Raw genomic sequence first — 16,904 nt, forward strand, 5'->3', positions numbered from 1 at the left:
ACAGATACACCACCACACACACCATACACACACACACACACGCACACACACACACACACATCATCATCTGTCACTGCAGGGCTGCAACTTGCTCAAAGCAAACTTGACGTGAGTTTTTCCGGCCCAGATTCTGACCTGGTTGGATTTGACCATCACCCTCCAGGGTCCCGACTGACCTCTCTAACCATTTAATTTTCCACTGATTCTTAAAGCTGATGGAGCACTGAAAGACTGCACCATTCACTCAACATCCGTTCATGAGCTTTACACGTCCGTGTGTAACACAATGTGTGTGTGTGTGTGCGTGTGTGTGTATGTGTGTGATGTGTGTTTGAAGTGTTTTTCAGCAAACCTTCTCGTAAATAAACAAAGCCATGCTCCGCAGCCTCGACACCATTTCCTCTGTTGATTTAATAACCTTCCCTTTGTCCGGGGAAAGTTGACTGAGCAGCGCTGATCTAATATTGTAGCGCGCAACATTTTTACTGAGCAGGAACTCCACAGAGTTTCCTGTATCTCTGTGCAGCAGTGAGAAATATTAAATAAAGCTGCATGTTGAACAAAATAACTTTTAGGCAAACTGCAAGCTCTGCAGGTGATTTTATCTTGAATCCAGGCTTAGGGAGCTCATTTCATGGAGTTTTTAGTGGAATTATCTTACTGCACTGGTAGATAATGCTGCTGGGTTTGATAAAAAATTTTATTTGATGCATGCCAGTATGAGAAATAAGGAATGTAATCTTTGAAGGGGAGGATTTCACTTGTACCTGGTAGATGTTTTGAACTCAGGCTTAATTTTAATCTTGTTGGTGGCTGTGATTGATGTGCAGTGCAGTGTGAAGGAAAACTAGACAGAGAGACATCGCAGTGAAGAATAAAAAAAAATAAAATAAAAAAAAAACTCCAGCACCAATGAACGCAATGCAGTGGATCAGAGGTTTACAGTGCTTCCACTACAATTTCTCTCTCACAGGCAAATTGATGGCTGAGTGAACGAAGCACGTTAGTATCTATTGGTGTTAATATGAAGCAGTGGAGAGGAAACAACAGTCCACTTAGGCTGCAGGAGCTGAATTTCCTCTAGAAATATTTCATGCGGCTGAATCATAACTCCATACACAGATTTTAAATTACTTTTAGCACTCTTACAAATGATCACATACAGCAGATACACTCAAGCAAACACACAGCAATGTTTTGTTAATAGGCTCCAACAAGTTAAGTAACCCACTTCACTTTAAACCACTTCATTTATCCTTTACATGCAGTATAAAAACATGCAATAAAGTGTAAGTAATACATTTGAATGTAGCCGATATAAGCACATTTTAAGTGTTTATTAAATGTACAGTATTATAACTTATCCTTTGTTATATTATATTTTCATTCCTTATCTGTTTATATACAGATAATCAATAGACACTTAAAATATAATACAACTGTTTATGTGCTGCTTTTAAATGCTAAATATGGGAGGTTAAAATAAAGTGCTACAAGTAAAATAACATGCAGGAACAGTATAGATTAGAAACCAAACGATTAATCAAATAATTGATTAAAAAATAGACAGATTAATTGATAATGAAAATCATTTAGTTGCAGTCCCAGACCACAGAAAAGCTGTTACTTCAGAAAACTATCAAAACTGAATTTTGAAAATTTTTTGCTGTTCATTTTCTCAATCAGAACAGTTAATCAATTTATTTGCTTTATTCATATTATTTATACCAAACTCAAAACTTGGTTAGAATAGCTATGTACGCTATGTACAGTACACAGCTGGGACACAGCTGTAAACTCGCGACCTAACGAGCTGATGGTCACCTGAGACTCCAGGTGAATCCATTTCGACTAATGAGCTGGGAGCGCGAGGAGCCGTCCGGTTTGTCCCGCATGGAGAATTACGAGGAGGCGAACTCCGTCGACAAACTCTGACCGTGACCTTCATGGAAAACATTATTTTATAATAAGCGCTTAAGTCGGTTTATTTCTACCATTTAAAACCTGCACCTGCAGCGTCACGCCGATTCGGTGGCGCGCACCGAGGGGAGGCGCTGTCCAAGAAGTAGTGTCCTCCACGGAGCGTCTCTTCACTTCCCACAGCGTGAATGTGTCGAGGTGATGTTTTACGGCCGTTCAAACAGGTGAATATTCTCTTTTGCATCCAAACATGTCACCTGATTATTATTGGCAGTTAAAAAGTAATAATTCATGTTACTGAAGCGATACAGTGAATTTGTCAGGTGTGAAAGATGGTTGTATTTCCGCTGTTATTAGATAAAGACAACAACAAACATGTCATTTTTTTTTAAAAGCTAAAGATATTCAATTGATGACAGAGAAATGTAATAAGTACATCATTATTTTCATCCCCATTAGTTGTTACCATGGTAATAGCTGCTTTTCCTGGGGTCCTTATGAACATATAAGCAGTATAATCAACAAATGTCCAATCCTATACACACAATACAAGCAATGATATGACATACAAACTAAACAAATGAGAGTAAAACATGTAAATAATATAAATAATCTCTTATGTGTTTGTTTTTTGATTTTATTTTTTACCAAATTCTTGAATGAAGTTTGGCAGACTGTTCCTTTGAGGCATGGCTCCATGCTGTTAATTCACTGCATTGAAAATAGGCAGTTTTTAGCTGTGGTTGTTAAAGTACTCTGGTTTTTTTTTTAAATATAATTTAAAGAACAAAATAGAGATCAATAAGAGATAAAAAACGTTTCATCAGTTATCAGAATTATCTGGCAACCGATTAAACCTTCAGCACCACTCTAACTAAGCAGTCTCCTGGCAGTGAAGGCAGCAACAATGCTAAAACTTGAAGTGAATTATAATGACTTTACAAGAATGATGACGATGACGAGATGACTGACATCCCTGGAGATCAAACCGTTGACTTTGTGCTTCATTGATTGGTTAAGTCGGCTGAGGCTGGCTCAGAAACTTGAGAGGGGATTATTTCTGTGCTGCTGCCAGCCTCTTCACTGAGCCTGGCTTACACTCGCTTTTGAAATTTCAAACCAAAAAGAAACTTTCATTGTGTAGCTTTGAACTGGATGTATTAGACGTTGTCATGGGGGTCTTGCTGATGTTAAAATACATCACCTTTCTTCTGCAAACATTGGAAAATAAGAAGTCTCTTCCCGCTCGTCCTCTGTTATGAACTGGTCATCAACTTTCTCCCCACTCGCTGCTTTGTAGCTGGTGGAGGATTTACTGTCGTGGAAGTGCTGCTGATGCTGCAGCGACACAGATTTATTCCTCCGTCCTGCCCTCTGTCACTTCACTAAGCCGCTCCCACTGACCCATATAGGGGTGTTTCTATCACCCGTGGAGCATCAGCATGTGATTATCAGCTGACGGCACTGGAAGGCTTTATTATGCCGCCATCAACGTGCGTGCGCCTGGTTTAATTTCGTCCATTTTCATGTGACGAGTGTGTGTGTGCGTTTGTGGATGTTAATGATTAGCATATGCATTTATGCACCTTTTGTGTTGTGCTGTTGTGTTTGTGCATATGTGAGAAGAAGATGGTGCAAGGATTGGTTGTGTGTGCATATATATACATGTATATATACACATATGTGTGTGTGTGTGTGTGGGAGGCAGAGTCAGTGAACTAAATAAAATGCCTCCTCTTCCCTAGCTGAGTGATTTTCATCCTGCAGTGCTGATAAGTGGCCTAATACATCGCTTAAATCCTTATTCCCAGTTATCCTGCAGATCCAACATAATCCCAGATTACATGAGGGAGATAAGCAATAGATGGATATACAAGATTAGGCTATTACTGATCAGTGGCACTCGTAGCTTAGGTAGTGAAACCTGGTGGGCAGTCAAAAGACAAACGTAAGCTGCGAGATGAGCTATTTTTTTTCCTGGAATTGATAAAAAACAAAATTGCAACATCACCAGTGATAGATGAGAGTGGAAAGTATCTGTGTGATAGTGCAGGGATTCTCAGTCAGGATGTGGAGAGATTGTGGATTAGCACAATTTATTTGAAAAAACAGTAATTTGCTTTAAAATATGTTTTCGACATCAACATCTGAACACCAGCGAGCGAGCGGATAAATCTTAACAGCTAAAAGAAACGGCTGTTATAGATAGTAATGAATTACCAATTCAAATGTAATGATTCCAGATAAACAGCTGAAATAGTTAAGTAGCCTAAAGGTAACGTTAACTGATAAATTAAGTGAAAAAATAAAAGATAAGTAGTTGAAATGGTTAGCTAAATCAAAGCTAATGGATGGATGAAAAACGGGTAAAGGGTTGAAGTAGATGACAAAAAGTAATGGATAAACAATCGAGATAGCAAAAGTATTGGATAACTGGTTAAAATAGATTAAAAAGCTGTTGAAACAGCTATCTTAACAGTAATGGATATGGATAAAAGATGGACAAACATGGATGAAATAGCTACAATGGTTAAATGTTCAAAATAGTTAGCTAATTCAATCTGAATTCTGCCTTTCCAGCGGTCGTAGAAAGCAAATTTGACCAACCTCAACATTGAGAATTGTATGAAAGCATGAAATAGCATGATCATTCATATATTTAACGCTGTTAAGTAACATCTAGTTTAAAATCAAACCACCTCCACCACTCAAAACATGAGTCTCTGACATCTCTGGCACATTTTAAGCAACTAGTGGCTCAAGCATCATCTAACTCAAAGGTCACAATTTCAGTTTGTGTCCTTCACTGCCGAAGAGCCCTCGAGAAAGGCACTCAGTTCCAGATTCAATGAGATCGTGTCACAACAAGAGCACATTTTTATTTTCTTCCAAGGGAGTGTTCTTGGCGATAAGAGACTAGAGTTTCAACCTTGTTCACAACAAAATGCAAATCAAGGAAAGAGAGCTGCAGAAGCTGGAGCTCCATCATCACCAGCTTTAAGTGCAAATTGTGTGCTTCAGCTGTTAGACTGACCCCCCCAACCCCCCGCCCTAAAGCCTCTTTATAATTGGAGCGCTTTTTGAACTGATGTGCTCTGAGATTGGAGGATGGAAAAACCCTCTGCTCGGCTTGTTTGACTTGCTGATGACGACGCCCGCAGCAGACTCTTGAGTGACCAGAGTCTTTGTGCGTTTTATAAGCACAACACAACAGTTGGGATGAGTAGGCATTGTGAAATGCAGTGTTTGGCACAATCTTGATTTGCATGGCCTCAGCTAAATAATGAGATGCACATATGATTTATGTCTGACCATGACGAACAGAATGAGGCTGTGCCCAGTACTTACTGATCTTGTGTGGCTTTCTTTCACAGTTAATTATTACTTGGTCCTTCTGCTGATGAACCACACTGTAAGAAAGGTCTTAGAAAGTCTTAAGTTTAACTCAGTGAACCCTGCATTTAAACGCTTTTTTTTTTTTTTTTTTTTTACATACTTGTATTTTAAGTTATGGTTATATTGATTATTATCTTATGCATGCAATATGTCATTGTACTCCTGTTTTGAAAAAGTGCAGTGTGAATATTTTTGTAATCTCTTTTACCTGCAGGGCTCCACAGCTCATATGCCGGTCATGCGGGGCAGATAGACCCAGAGCTGAGGGCAGCATTGTCCCCGGACTGCCACATGACGCCTGTTTTCGATGAACGATCCTTCCACAGCCCCCTGTACCACAGCCCCACCCATGACCCCCAGGGTACCCTCTACAGGACAAACACAGGTACTGCACCCACGCTAAAGTTCCCATAGCAAGCAACTAAACAAGTCTCATTTAAATCTATTATGTAAAATTGAATAAGTTATATTACCAGCAAGCAGGTATTTTAAGAAATTAGGCAACATTTTATGAGAACTGATTTTTTTTTTTTTTTTTAACAATAAAAAAAGAAAACAAATATATATATATATATATATAATATAATATAATATGTCCTTAGCATAGATACTAACAGAGGTACTAGTGGTGCAGCAGAAGTCGTGGTAGAGGTTGTGGCAAGAGCAGAATTAGGAGCAAATCATTACAAGTGACTGTGCAGTTTCCCTCACATGACTTTTAGTTGCCTCATTATCATCACAGAGAATTACTCAAACAACCCAATTTTTCACGGCAGCGACCCCCCGAGGAGCCCTGGTCCCCAGGTTGAGAAGCCGGGCTCAGTTTCACATTTGCTTAGGAGATTATTTCTCTAAAATCTGCGGTGGAAATCAGGGTTTACAGGGACAGGAACTGTTGTTATTATCACTCCCCGAGGTCAGAACTTAATTAGGCTGAAACCTTTCATGTACTCCGCTGCTTCTTAATTGAAGCCTTTGCAGAATCATTTCAGGCTGAAAGCTCTGCGGAGTTTGATAGTGGAGGATCTAAGAAGCCATTTTAGTTTCGTTTAGTGAAGATTTAAGCAGGTTTGGCCTGTGAGAGAGCTCCTGCATGTTTAATTACTCATATAACATGATATTACTTTCCCTTTTATCTGACCTTAGATGTTTTTTTTTTTAAATATAAACAGCCGCCAGTCTTGATTGTGCATCTCTGGACCGCTGTGATTAAATATTTTCAAAATTATGTCGTGATTTACTTTCTTTAGGTATGGGGACTCTCCCTCGGACCACAAGCCATTGCGGCACGCTGCCATACCAAAGAAGCAGCTATGGGCTGAGCTCTGCAGCTCTGTACGTCGACTCCTACAGGGTCTCCGGCGAGCCCGTCTACTCCCACCGGCACTCGGGACTGGTGGACCGGGTCGCTACACGCACCCCGTCCATCGAGAGCATACACAAGGACCCCAGGTACACATACACATACACACACACACACACACACACACACACACACACACACACACACACACACACACACACACACACACACATTATTTCAGATTGAAGTCTGCTGAAACCTCCCTCTTTGTCCCTCCTCAGGGAGTTTGCTTGGCGTGACCCCGAGCTGCCGGAGGTCATCCACATGCTGCAGCATCACTTCCCCTCTGTCCAGGCCAACGCCGCCGCCTACCTGCAGCACCTGTGTTACGGAGACAACAGGGTCAAGGTGGAGGTAAGGTGATGGCACACACTGGGAAGCTGTCTGGGTAAAAATAACAAGGTGGACGTCACAATCATGACTCACTCACAGGTGGAGTTCATTCAAAGGTTTCTCTCCTGAACAAATACAGTGTGTATATATATATATATATATATTCATCTTTCCTGAAGAAAACATGAGACAAAGCCATTTCCTCACAGAGCGCAGCCAAGAATTAGAGAAATGTAAAATTTCAACACAAGAACCAGAGAAGACAGTGAGACGTTTTCTTTTATTTGCAGTGTAAAATCCTATTGTATCTGTATACTCTGTCTAAGAGTGTGTTCTCAGCTTACAGGGTTTGAAATTTTCCCCCTTTTTTTTTTTTGAGATCTTTGCTGCCAATCTCTGAGCCAAAGCACCATCTGCTCCAACAAAACTTTAAGTAACATTGGTGCCAAATGTGCCGGCGCTCCGACATGCTGAAGTGCTGCATGCTCACTCTTTGCTCTGCTTCCCGTGCAATAAATAACTCCAACACAATGGTGCAGCTTCACACAAGAGCCATTTTAGTGCCGTTTGGTTTGTCTGGTGATGAGCTTTTAATTAGCCTTTGAAGCAGCCTGGACACACGCCTGCTCATTTAGCCAGAAACGAATGTTTTCAGTGACGGTTTGAAGACAGAATCAGAGAGGAATGGGGGGTGTCTTCTGCTCTCCTGAGATCAGTTTATTTCAAGATGTCACAAGAAAGTTTTGAACATAATCAGTGACGCTTTGTGCAGGATTTTTTTCTTTTTAAATTGTTTAATTTACATTTTTTTGTAAAGTCACATCTCAAAACGGAAAATCTTAATAAATTTGCTGTAATAGTTTCGTTTTTCATGATATCTATTGTTTTAATGTGTTAGATATTTAACGGAATATTTTAGACCTTCCACTGATTCTGTCAACCATAATCACTTGAAACAAACCACAAGATAAGTAGTTTTTTCAAAGCAAAGTCATAAGCCAATAGTTCAAAAAATACCCAATAAAAATGCAAATTAAATTTCTTTTTATTACATGTTAATGTATAACAGGTGTATTTGTACGATAGTAGTGGTACAGCAGTCAGTTAATCACAGACAACAAAAACTAACAAAATTGCAAACAAAACTGGGGAAATAGCAAAAATGTAAAATGAAAAACAGATCAACAAAGGGCAGAAATAAGTTGAACAATTAATAAAAAGGGAGTAATTGAATAAACAATTAAAAAAGGAAACAGATATGCTCATTGTGGGAAAAAAACTGAACACACTGCACTGAAGGTGACCTGTGAATTTCAAGCATTAGAGTCAAAATACGATTTGTCACAGTGACACTTATCCCTTTGAATTTGAAAGACATAAATCCAAAACTCACTCAGACTGCACGGAAAATGCATTTTTTTCATTCCTCTCTTATGATTAAATTTCTTTTCTGTGATGTGAAATTGGAGGAGGGAAGGCTCTTTGCTTTGTGTGTCAGCCTGTCTGCAGCGTTTGGTCCTCAGCCAATAGCAGCTGACCAGGAAGGACAAACTGATTCAAAGCTCCTCTCTGTGGATCTCATACAGAAATGCTTCAGTAATTGGGAGAGAAGATTTTATTGTAGGGAATAATTGGACGCAACTTTGATTTTCAAGATTTTACACAGAAATAACTTAAATGCAAAGTTGATGAAGTTAAACTGTCTATGCTAATGATGATGACAGGAGGTTTTAAGGAGGCCTGTAGTTCATCCATCTCTGTGACTGCTGCCTGGTCTGCAGGTGTGTCACCTGGGAGGCATCCAGCACCTGGTAGACCTGCTAGATCACAAGGTGGCAGAGGTTCAGAAGAGCGCCTGCGGGGCCCTGAGGAACCTGGTGTATGGCAAGGCCACCGACAGCAACAAGGTGGCGCTGAGGAACTGCGGCGGCGTTCCCGCTCTGCTGCGTCTCCTCAGGAAAACAACCGACAACGAAGTCCGTGAGCTGGTCACTGGTACGTCTCGGTTTTACTCAGCAGAAATCATTGTATGTCCTACCACATCAAACATTTGCAAAGCCACAATTGTCCATGGGAGACCAGTAAATACAATAAATGCAATTTAATGGCAGTTTGTCAATGACAAAACACATGAAAATGCCAAAAACATTAACCAAGAAAAGAAAAACAATTACAAAGCACTCAGAGAGCGAGTGTTGCTGCCAAGGCTGCACAACAGTCTGAATTAGTAATTCTAATAGTAATAATGATAATATGTAGACGTGAATATAATTTTCTTTCAAGTCAGGCCCATCTTTTTTATTCCTGGGGGGTAAATGCAGTGGAAAGCAGCATCCACATTGTCAAAAACAGTTTCCAAATGCAAAACGTGACGCATCAAAATCCTGCTGTGTTGAGTGTGTGTGGGCGTTTGCCTGCTAGCGAGGTTCGTTGGCGTCCTGGCCAGCCGGCCGGCCGGCTTGCTGGCTGAGCGTTGGTGTGTGTCGCCGTCTGACTTGCTGGAAGTGTATTAATCTGTGTATCGGCTGTTCTGTGGGAGGTGAGAGCGGCTGCGGCTTAAACACTCAGCGCGCAGTGTTGACAGAACAGATCTCGGCACAGTCCTCGGGACAGATGCTAAGATAATGTGCTTTGGAAACAGGACACTGACAGCTCTGCAGCCACGCCACACATACTGTTTAATACCAGGAGATATGAAGCTGCTAGACGCCTCAGATTCTCAAACACATGAGAAGCCTGACTCTGTTCTAGAGCTGTGGGAAAGTTTCTATTTTTACTGCTCAGGTCAGGATTTTAAAGCTGTACTTCAATGATCTTGATCGATCATATCCAGATTCAGAAATATACACACACAGCACTTTGTTTTTACCCATTTTCAAAGATAAAGAAAACACAAAAACAACAAGCAACAAGCTGCTTCCTGCCTGGAGAGCATGAAGTCTTTCCTTATTGAGTGTAGTAGCAATGCATCATTCCTGCATTTTGTCATGTTCATCACATATTCATCCCAGTTTGTATCGAAGGGAAGGGTCACTACTTCAATAGTTTTCTACATAAGTGAAGAAAAAATACATAAAGGAATAAATTAAAAGGAAATGTGTTGGGCTTGTTCACAGTCCCTATAATTAAAATAAGAGAAACAGTATTAAAAGGATTTTGGGAAATTTGGGAAAACATAAACAAAATAAAAGGTGCTAATTGAGAAGCTTTCATCATCTTACTCTTTTCTCATCTTACTGAGAAATCAAATCAACATATTTCCTTAATTGTCAAATGATTCCTTTCACAACGCAGTTAGGAAGATAATGTTTCTTGGTTCCCTCCACCCACAGGTGTCCTGTGGAACCTGTCCTCGTGTGACGCGGTGAAGATGACCATCATCCGCGACGCTCTCACCACACTGACCAACACGGTCGTCATCCCCCACTCGGGCTGGAGCAGCGTCTCGCACCGCGAAGAACACAAAGTCAAGTTCCAGTCCTCCCTGCTGCTGCGCAACACCACCGGCTGCCTGAGGTGAGGAAGGAATCAAACGCACCCCTCACTGATGAGTTCTCAGAAGAGTTTTATATGATGTTAAAGAGTCTGTTGTTTTTACTTTTTCAGAATAGATATTTAACATTTTAAAAAAGAAATCTCCAATCATCAGTACTGTCATTATTGTAGTTATTGATCAAAGCACATAATATCTTTGATGAGCATGCTTATGCATATTAATCACCGCACTGCTTCACATTTCCACAACTCTACAGTCAGATCTGTCCCTATTCAATATCCATCTATTCTCCTTTCTTAATGAAAATAGATTGAACAAAGTCCTCTGCCTCCTAAGCCTGTTGAGTTTCCAGGCGTGCCGTTAGCTCATTAAATCGATTCTTGCTTTGAAATGCAAGGATGACTTTTGGATTTATTGGTCGTTGGTGCTGCTGTTTTTCTGTCTGCTCTTCATCTTAATGATTCTGTAAAACCAAAGCACATAATCACTGTTGCATAATCCATCAATAAGAGGCTCTGTAATGGAGATTTTATGCAGGCATGAAGTCAACAGAGGCAAATACCAGCAAAGTGATATCTTTTTTTAACAATCAAAGCTCAGGATGAAGGTTTAGATTTATTATGTGTAGTAGTTACTCAGTTCTTGGCGCATTTGAAAGATGAAATTTGAAATAGAACCTTGTTTAATCTCATACAACTCATCTAGAGACCAAGATCTTCATGATGTTTTGTAAATAACTGATGTTAGCTTAAAGTTGCATGTGGCAAAATCACGCACTGGAGGCTTCAGAGTGACGGGAAGAAAACATTTCAGCTGCAAATTCTCACATTTAAGAGGCTAAAACCAACAAATTTTTGACATTTTTACTTGGAAAGTGGCTGAAACGATAAATTGATTATCAAAATATAAACCGATTTAATTTTCTTTCAATTGGCTAATCTCATAATCCCACGTGATGTGAACGTGGCATCAGGAAGCCAAACCTGACACCAGATTTTATTTTGTCAGGGAAACAAAGAATCAAGTCATGGAAATGCAGTGTTGTATTGCTTGACAACAGCATCTAGTGAGTGAATTTGACAGCTGTTCTTCAGTTTTAGACTCTGATTGTGCTACAGCTCCTCTGAATTAAACCTGCTGAGCGCAGCCTTCCCAGTTAAATGAGAAGATAGCTGCCATCATTCTTCAGTGTCAGGAGCCAATCAGGACCAGGTCCAGGTGTGATGACAGAAGTAGGTTTATGAGAGCAGCTATTTGAAAATGCAACAACCTTGATTTTAACTACAAACTAAATACATTTTTAACAATTTTATTTTACATTTTTGTTCACATTTGTTGTGATCATCCATTTCCTTTAACAGGGCAGCTTTAAAACAACATCTCTGTACACACAAGCCTCCAGCGTTGCTCTGCACTCTGGCTGAGGCTGTAGATTGATGGTATAGAGATGCATTATGGGAGCTCAGTGCTGTTGTGCAGTCTTCTCATGTCAGCTCTCCATTAGCAGCAGCTGAAGGATCCTATTGGAGGAGCAGCCCCCTCCTTTACTGTATCCAGGCAGGTTTTAAGCCACCCTGTGGGGGAATCCACACACTGCACCTCCAGTCTCAATTCGTGTGTCTGTGTGTGTGTGTGTGTCTGTGTGTCTGTGTGTGTGTCTGTGTGTCTGTGTGTGTCTGTGTGTGCGCGCGTGTGCGTGAGGAACCTGAGCTCAGCAGGGGAGGAGGCGAGGAGTCAACTGCGTTGCTGTGAAGGTCTGGTTGACTCACTGCTCCACGTCCTCAAAGCCTGCGTCAACACCTCCGACTACGACAGCAAGGTGCTGCAAAAACACACACACGTTTCTGTCAGTTTATTACTTACTACACTTACCTAAACCTACGTCTAACACAGCCTCCACCACATGTAATAAATGTGTTGAGTCCCCATAATGTGCCATTACTCTTGTCCAGTGTAGAGTCTAATGTGAAGCAGAAGTCAAAGGTCTCTGTTCAGTTATATTTCCGGTAGCTATAGAAACAAGTAGGTTTAATAGTCACAGGTCCATCGTCAGCACGACTTATAGAACATGTGATTTATCTTTGTATAAAACTTTGTCATCTTTTGCACATGAAGTAAACTGATTGTTAGCATATGAAAAGTCTGTTGTACTTGTTATTCTACTTGTTGTAGGCCACATTTCTCTGAGACTGGACAGCTGATTTTGGCAACGAGATTCACAACGTGTTGATAAACACATTTATCTCCTCTGCACCAAATTTATTATCCAGGCATTTGGTCACAAAGACCTCTGTCAGAGCCTCTATTAGCTTCTATGTCTTTAAAAGCACAAGACCTTTCACAGTAGCTAAGTTTAAAGACTTGTTTTGTTATGAGATCTAGGTGATACACAAGGAGTAGTCAGTTTTTATTATTATTATTTAAGTAATTTGTACAATCAATAAATGACCAGACTGATATGAAGGTCAGCTTTGTGCACAAGATCCTGTTTCTTACATCTGCACTGATGTTTGTTGTGGATGTTCAACCTGACTGTGTTGACTCTATTTCCTTTCCTCTAGCGCCTCCCTCAGGCTCAAACTTGAAAGTACTGACAGCAGAGGCATTAAGACTTGAATATTTCTCCTCAGATCGTGGAGAACAGCGTCTGCACCCTGAGGAACCTCTCATACCGGCTGGAGGTGGAGATGCCCTCCTCTCGTCTCCTCAGCAACCAGGAGCTGGACACGCTGCTGGGCTTCTCCTTCCCGGCCAAGGAGCTGGACTACCTCTGCTGGGGGAAGAGGAGGCGAGGCAGGAAGCGGGGTGGCTGGCCCGACGACAAGGTACCAACACAGAGGGTTGGGTTTATCAAGAGGTGTTCAGGGCCTGGAAAAATTTTGAAAATACAGGAGATTTCCAGGTCTGTTTTGGAATTGGAGAAAAGGGTGAGAGCGTATGAGAAAAATAGTTTTGCAACCCAGTACTCAGAATTCACTAATGAGTAAATGCAATTACACACATCCTGATAAGCAAAGGTAATCGAGTTTACAGCTCTAGTTGCTAAAGTTCATTAAATGAATGTGACCTAAATCCAGTTAAACAGCAGAAAGTGGATCTTTCCCATTATGAGTCAGTGAGCTTCCTTCCTACTGTAGCTAGTGTTTGCTATAGGTCTGAAGGTGCTGAAAGCCTCCTGCTGCACACCTCCACTTTTAGTTTCTAGGTGTGCAACCTCTCCTGATGTTTTGTGCAGTGGGATGACGTGGGGCCAATCCCAGGTTTCTCCCAGCCTCTGAGAGGAGCAGAGCTGCTGTGGCACCCGATGGTGGTGAAGCCATACCTCAACCTGCTGGCTGAAAGCTCCAACCCTGCCACACTGGAGGGAGCCGCCGGGTCACTGCAAAACCTCTCTGCTGGAAACTGGAAGGTAGGACTCCTCTATTTTTAACACAAGCAAGGCCATGATAAGTAAATCACTCACTGCATAAACAGAAATTCAGTAGTATGATTTACTCCTGAATCTTGAAATTGAAACATTAAAATTCCAAAAGTTTTGTTTTTAAAGATAAAGTAAGTTGCTTTGTCTTAAAAATCTAGAGGCAAAAGTCTTTACCTTAAGCCTCTGTGAAACTTACTGGATGAACTTCAGATGAGCTAAAAAGGCAGTTTTTCTAAAATTTTACATTTTAAAGCCACAGGTTTTTCACTCAACAGCAACATGCACTAAAATCCTCAAACTGTCCCATTAATTCATAAAATTGTAGGATCCTATTGCTTACAGTAAGAAATAGTTTGTCAAGGCCTTTAAGACTCTGTGTGTGTGTGTGTGTGTGTGTGTGTGTGTGTGTGTGTGTGTGTGCGTGTGCGTGTGTGTGTGCGTGTGTGTGTGCACGTGTGTGTGCGCGCGCAGTTCTCGGCCTACATCCGAGCAGCGGTGCGTAAGGAGAAAGGTCTGCCCATCCTGGTGGAGCTGCTGAGGATGGACAACGACCGGGTCGTCTGCTCCGTCGCCACGGCTCTCCGCAACATGGCGCTGGACAGCCGCAACAAGGAGCTGATAGGTCCAAACACACACAGTGAACAGATTGATCCCAGCTCAGCTGAGAAACTGAAACTGTGAAAAGATCATCTTCACACTTCAGTCAGAAACATCAACAGCAGCTTGTTCAAAACAGGTTTTCATATCAGACCACAGTGTGACACAAGTCCATTCACATCAATCACATTCAAGTCTGACAGAGTGAGAACACATTGCCCCCTTGTGGACAACAGGTGTGTAGCTGTTGAAATAATCCCACAGTTAACCTGCCTGCAGACAAATCAACAAATCATTGAGCTTCCACACAAAACAAACAAACAAAATGTAACTGGGGGCAATGGTAAACACAAGAGTCTCAGCAAAATAAAGCCCCAGCAGCCTCAGAAATTGGAAGCAACCTGCAGTCTCACACACCTTCTCCCTGTGCCACCATGTGGAGAATCTGCAGGACACACCTTTACAGAAACATCTTATATTTTCTCTCTCTGTGTAAAGCTAAGGTTAAAATATTTGTCAGTCCAAATCAAGTCTGTTCTGTTCTGCGTCTCCTCCTGCAGGGAAGTACGCCATGCGGGATCTGGTGAACCGACTGCCCGGCGGCAGTCCCTCAGTGCTGTCGGACGACACGGTGGCGTCGGTCTGCTGCACGCTGCATGAGGTCACCAGCCGCAACATGGAGAACGCCAAAGCTTTAGCCGACAGCGGAGGCATCGAGAAGCTGGTGAACATCAGCAAAGGACGAGGGAAAGGGTACGAAACAGCAGGAAAACTTAAAGTAGAAATTCTGCTTTATTTTTTAACCTTTGTTATGACTTTTGAAGTGTTTTACTGGTGTTTTGTGATGTGGTGTTCCAGCTATTCGATGAAGGTTGTGAAGGCAGCAGCTCAGGTGTTGAACACACTGTGGCAGTACAGAGAGCTGAGGAGCCTCTACAAACAGGTCAGCACCAGCACATACACCCAGACAAGTTCTCTTATGTCAAACTTAATTAAGAAGCTAAGTCTTTTAATTTATCAGCACCACATTGTGAAACTTTTAATAATTCGGACTCATGATACACAAAGAGTCAAAATTAACTCGGCAAAGCAATTACAGAGTCAGATTTGTCCCAGAATAATTTCTGCAGTGCTTGCAAAACATTAAAAGGGCTGGGTGACACAGATTTGCGTAAACAGTGTGTTAGATTTAGCTGTTACAAAAAGCTGAGTAGTAATAATATTTTTTTCCACATTATCTGACAGAAATAAAGAAACTGATAAACACTTTCAATACAAACAATCAGTATACCACAATAAATACATTAATCACATGAACTTTGTGCAGGATGGATGGAACTACACCCACTTCATCACCCCCGTCTCCACTCTGGAGCGAGACCGCTACCGTTCACAGCCGACTCTGCCCACCAGCCCTCTGCAGATGTCCCCTGTCATCCAATCAGGTGAGAGATCCAAGTCCGACCCATTGGAACAAAGTATAAAACTGTCCCGGTAATGTTTTGAGATTGTGAAAACATTCAGTTGTTTTTGTCGTTTTTACTCAGGCGGTAGTGCAACATCCTCACCAGCGATGCTCGGGATAAGAGGACACAGCTCAAATTATCAGAGGGCGCAGTCATCTATGCAACTCGACACCTATTATGGAGACAACAGTTTACACAAACAGCAGTACACAGGTTTGTCTTGTTTATCTTGTAAACCTAAATTATGACCCATGAAAAGCCCCCCCCCCCTCCTCTCTGTGTTTATGCTTATGTTTTTCTCCTGTCTGTGCTGTTGAACTTTCCACTTCAGGGTCTGAGAAGAAAACCCCATATTTCATCGGGACATATTCTTCCCAGTCAGGGGAAGATTTGAGAAGGTCCCAGGTAAGAGCTTTTGTAACCACATTGTTGCATTAAAGTATTGAATCTTGGTTCGTACAGCTAAAGATTGTAGAGAGATTGTACAGGTAAATCAGTGATCTATCAATCACTTGTTTGTTCCTCCCCCAGCATCCAGAGCCATTCTACGACGAACCCGACAGGAAGAACTACAACAGCTACAGAATGTACCTGTCGTCCCCACAAGGCTACGGAGAGGAGCAGTACGAGGACGAACCGGTCCACCTGACCCCGTCCTCCCCCGATGGCTACGCCAGCCAGTCGCTCCAGTTCAAAGCCAACACCAACTATGTGGACTTCTACTCCACCACACGGAGGCCTTCAAACAGGGCGAACAAGTTCACCGGCTCCCCTGACTCCTGGGTGTAGATACAAAACGGACAGTGCGTAGGTTGAGCTTCGCCGTTTTGGCTATGTTTTCCGTGGGTGTTGGTGTGTGGGGTGTTGGTGTGTGGGGTGTCGGTGTGTGGGGTGTCGGTGTGTGGGGAGTGC

At 41.8% G+C, this 16,904-nt stretch overlaps 1 protein-coding gene across 1 annotated transcript in view; it reads left to right on the forward strand.

Annotated features, from left to right (window-relative positions):
* Positions 1–16,860, forward strand: part of LOC111233444 (plakophilin-4-like) — a 30,513-nt gene extending 13,653 nt beyond the window's left edge. Inside the window, exons 7-21 of the mRNA XM_022761264.1 lie at positions 5,531–5,701; positions 6,567–6,768; positions 6,901–7,033; positions 8,794–9,007; positions 10,345–10,528; positions 12,210–12,327; positions 13,139–13,333; positions 13,744–13,917; positions 14,401–14,551; positions 15,087–15,279; positions 15,385–15,469; positions 15,854–15,971; positions 16,074–16,205; positions 16,324–16,397; positions 16,524–16,860. Of these exons, the coding sequence (XP_022616985.1) occupies positions 5,531–5,701; positions 6,567–6,768; positions 6,901–7,033; positions 8,794–9,007; positions 10,345–10,528; positions 12,210–12,327; positions 13,139–13,333; positions 13,744–13,917; positions 14,401–14,551; positions 15,087–15,279; positions 15,385–15,469; positions 15,854–15,971; positions 16,074–16,205; positions 16,324–16,397; positions 16,524–16,781 (2,402 nt within the window). The 3' untranslated portion in view covers positions 16,782–16,860. The remainder of the gene's footprint in view (positions 1–5,530; positions 5,702–6,566; positions 6,769–6,900; positions 7,034–8,793; positions 9,008–10,344; positions 10,529–12,209; positions 12,328–13,138; positions 13,334–13,743; positions 13,918–14,400; positions 14,552–15,086; positions 15,280–15,384; positions 15,470–15,853; positions 15,972–16,073; positions 16,206–16,323; positions 16,398–16,523) is intronic.
* Positions 16,861–16,904: the final 44 nt, after the last annotated feature.

Source organism: Seriola dumerili, unplaced genomic scaffold (assembly GCF_002260705.1).
Source record: "Seriola dumerili isolate Sdu_G_001 unplaced genomic scaffold, Sdu_1.0 BDQW01000018.1, whole genome shotgun sequence".
Taxonomy (NCBI): domain Eukaryota; kingdom Metazoa; phylum Chordata; class Actinopteri; order Carangiformes; family Carangidae; genus Seriola; species Seriola dumerili.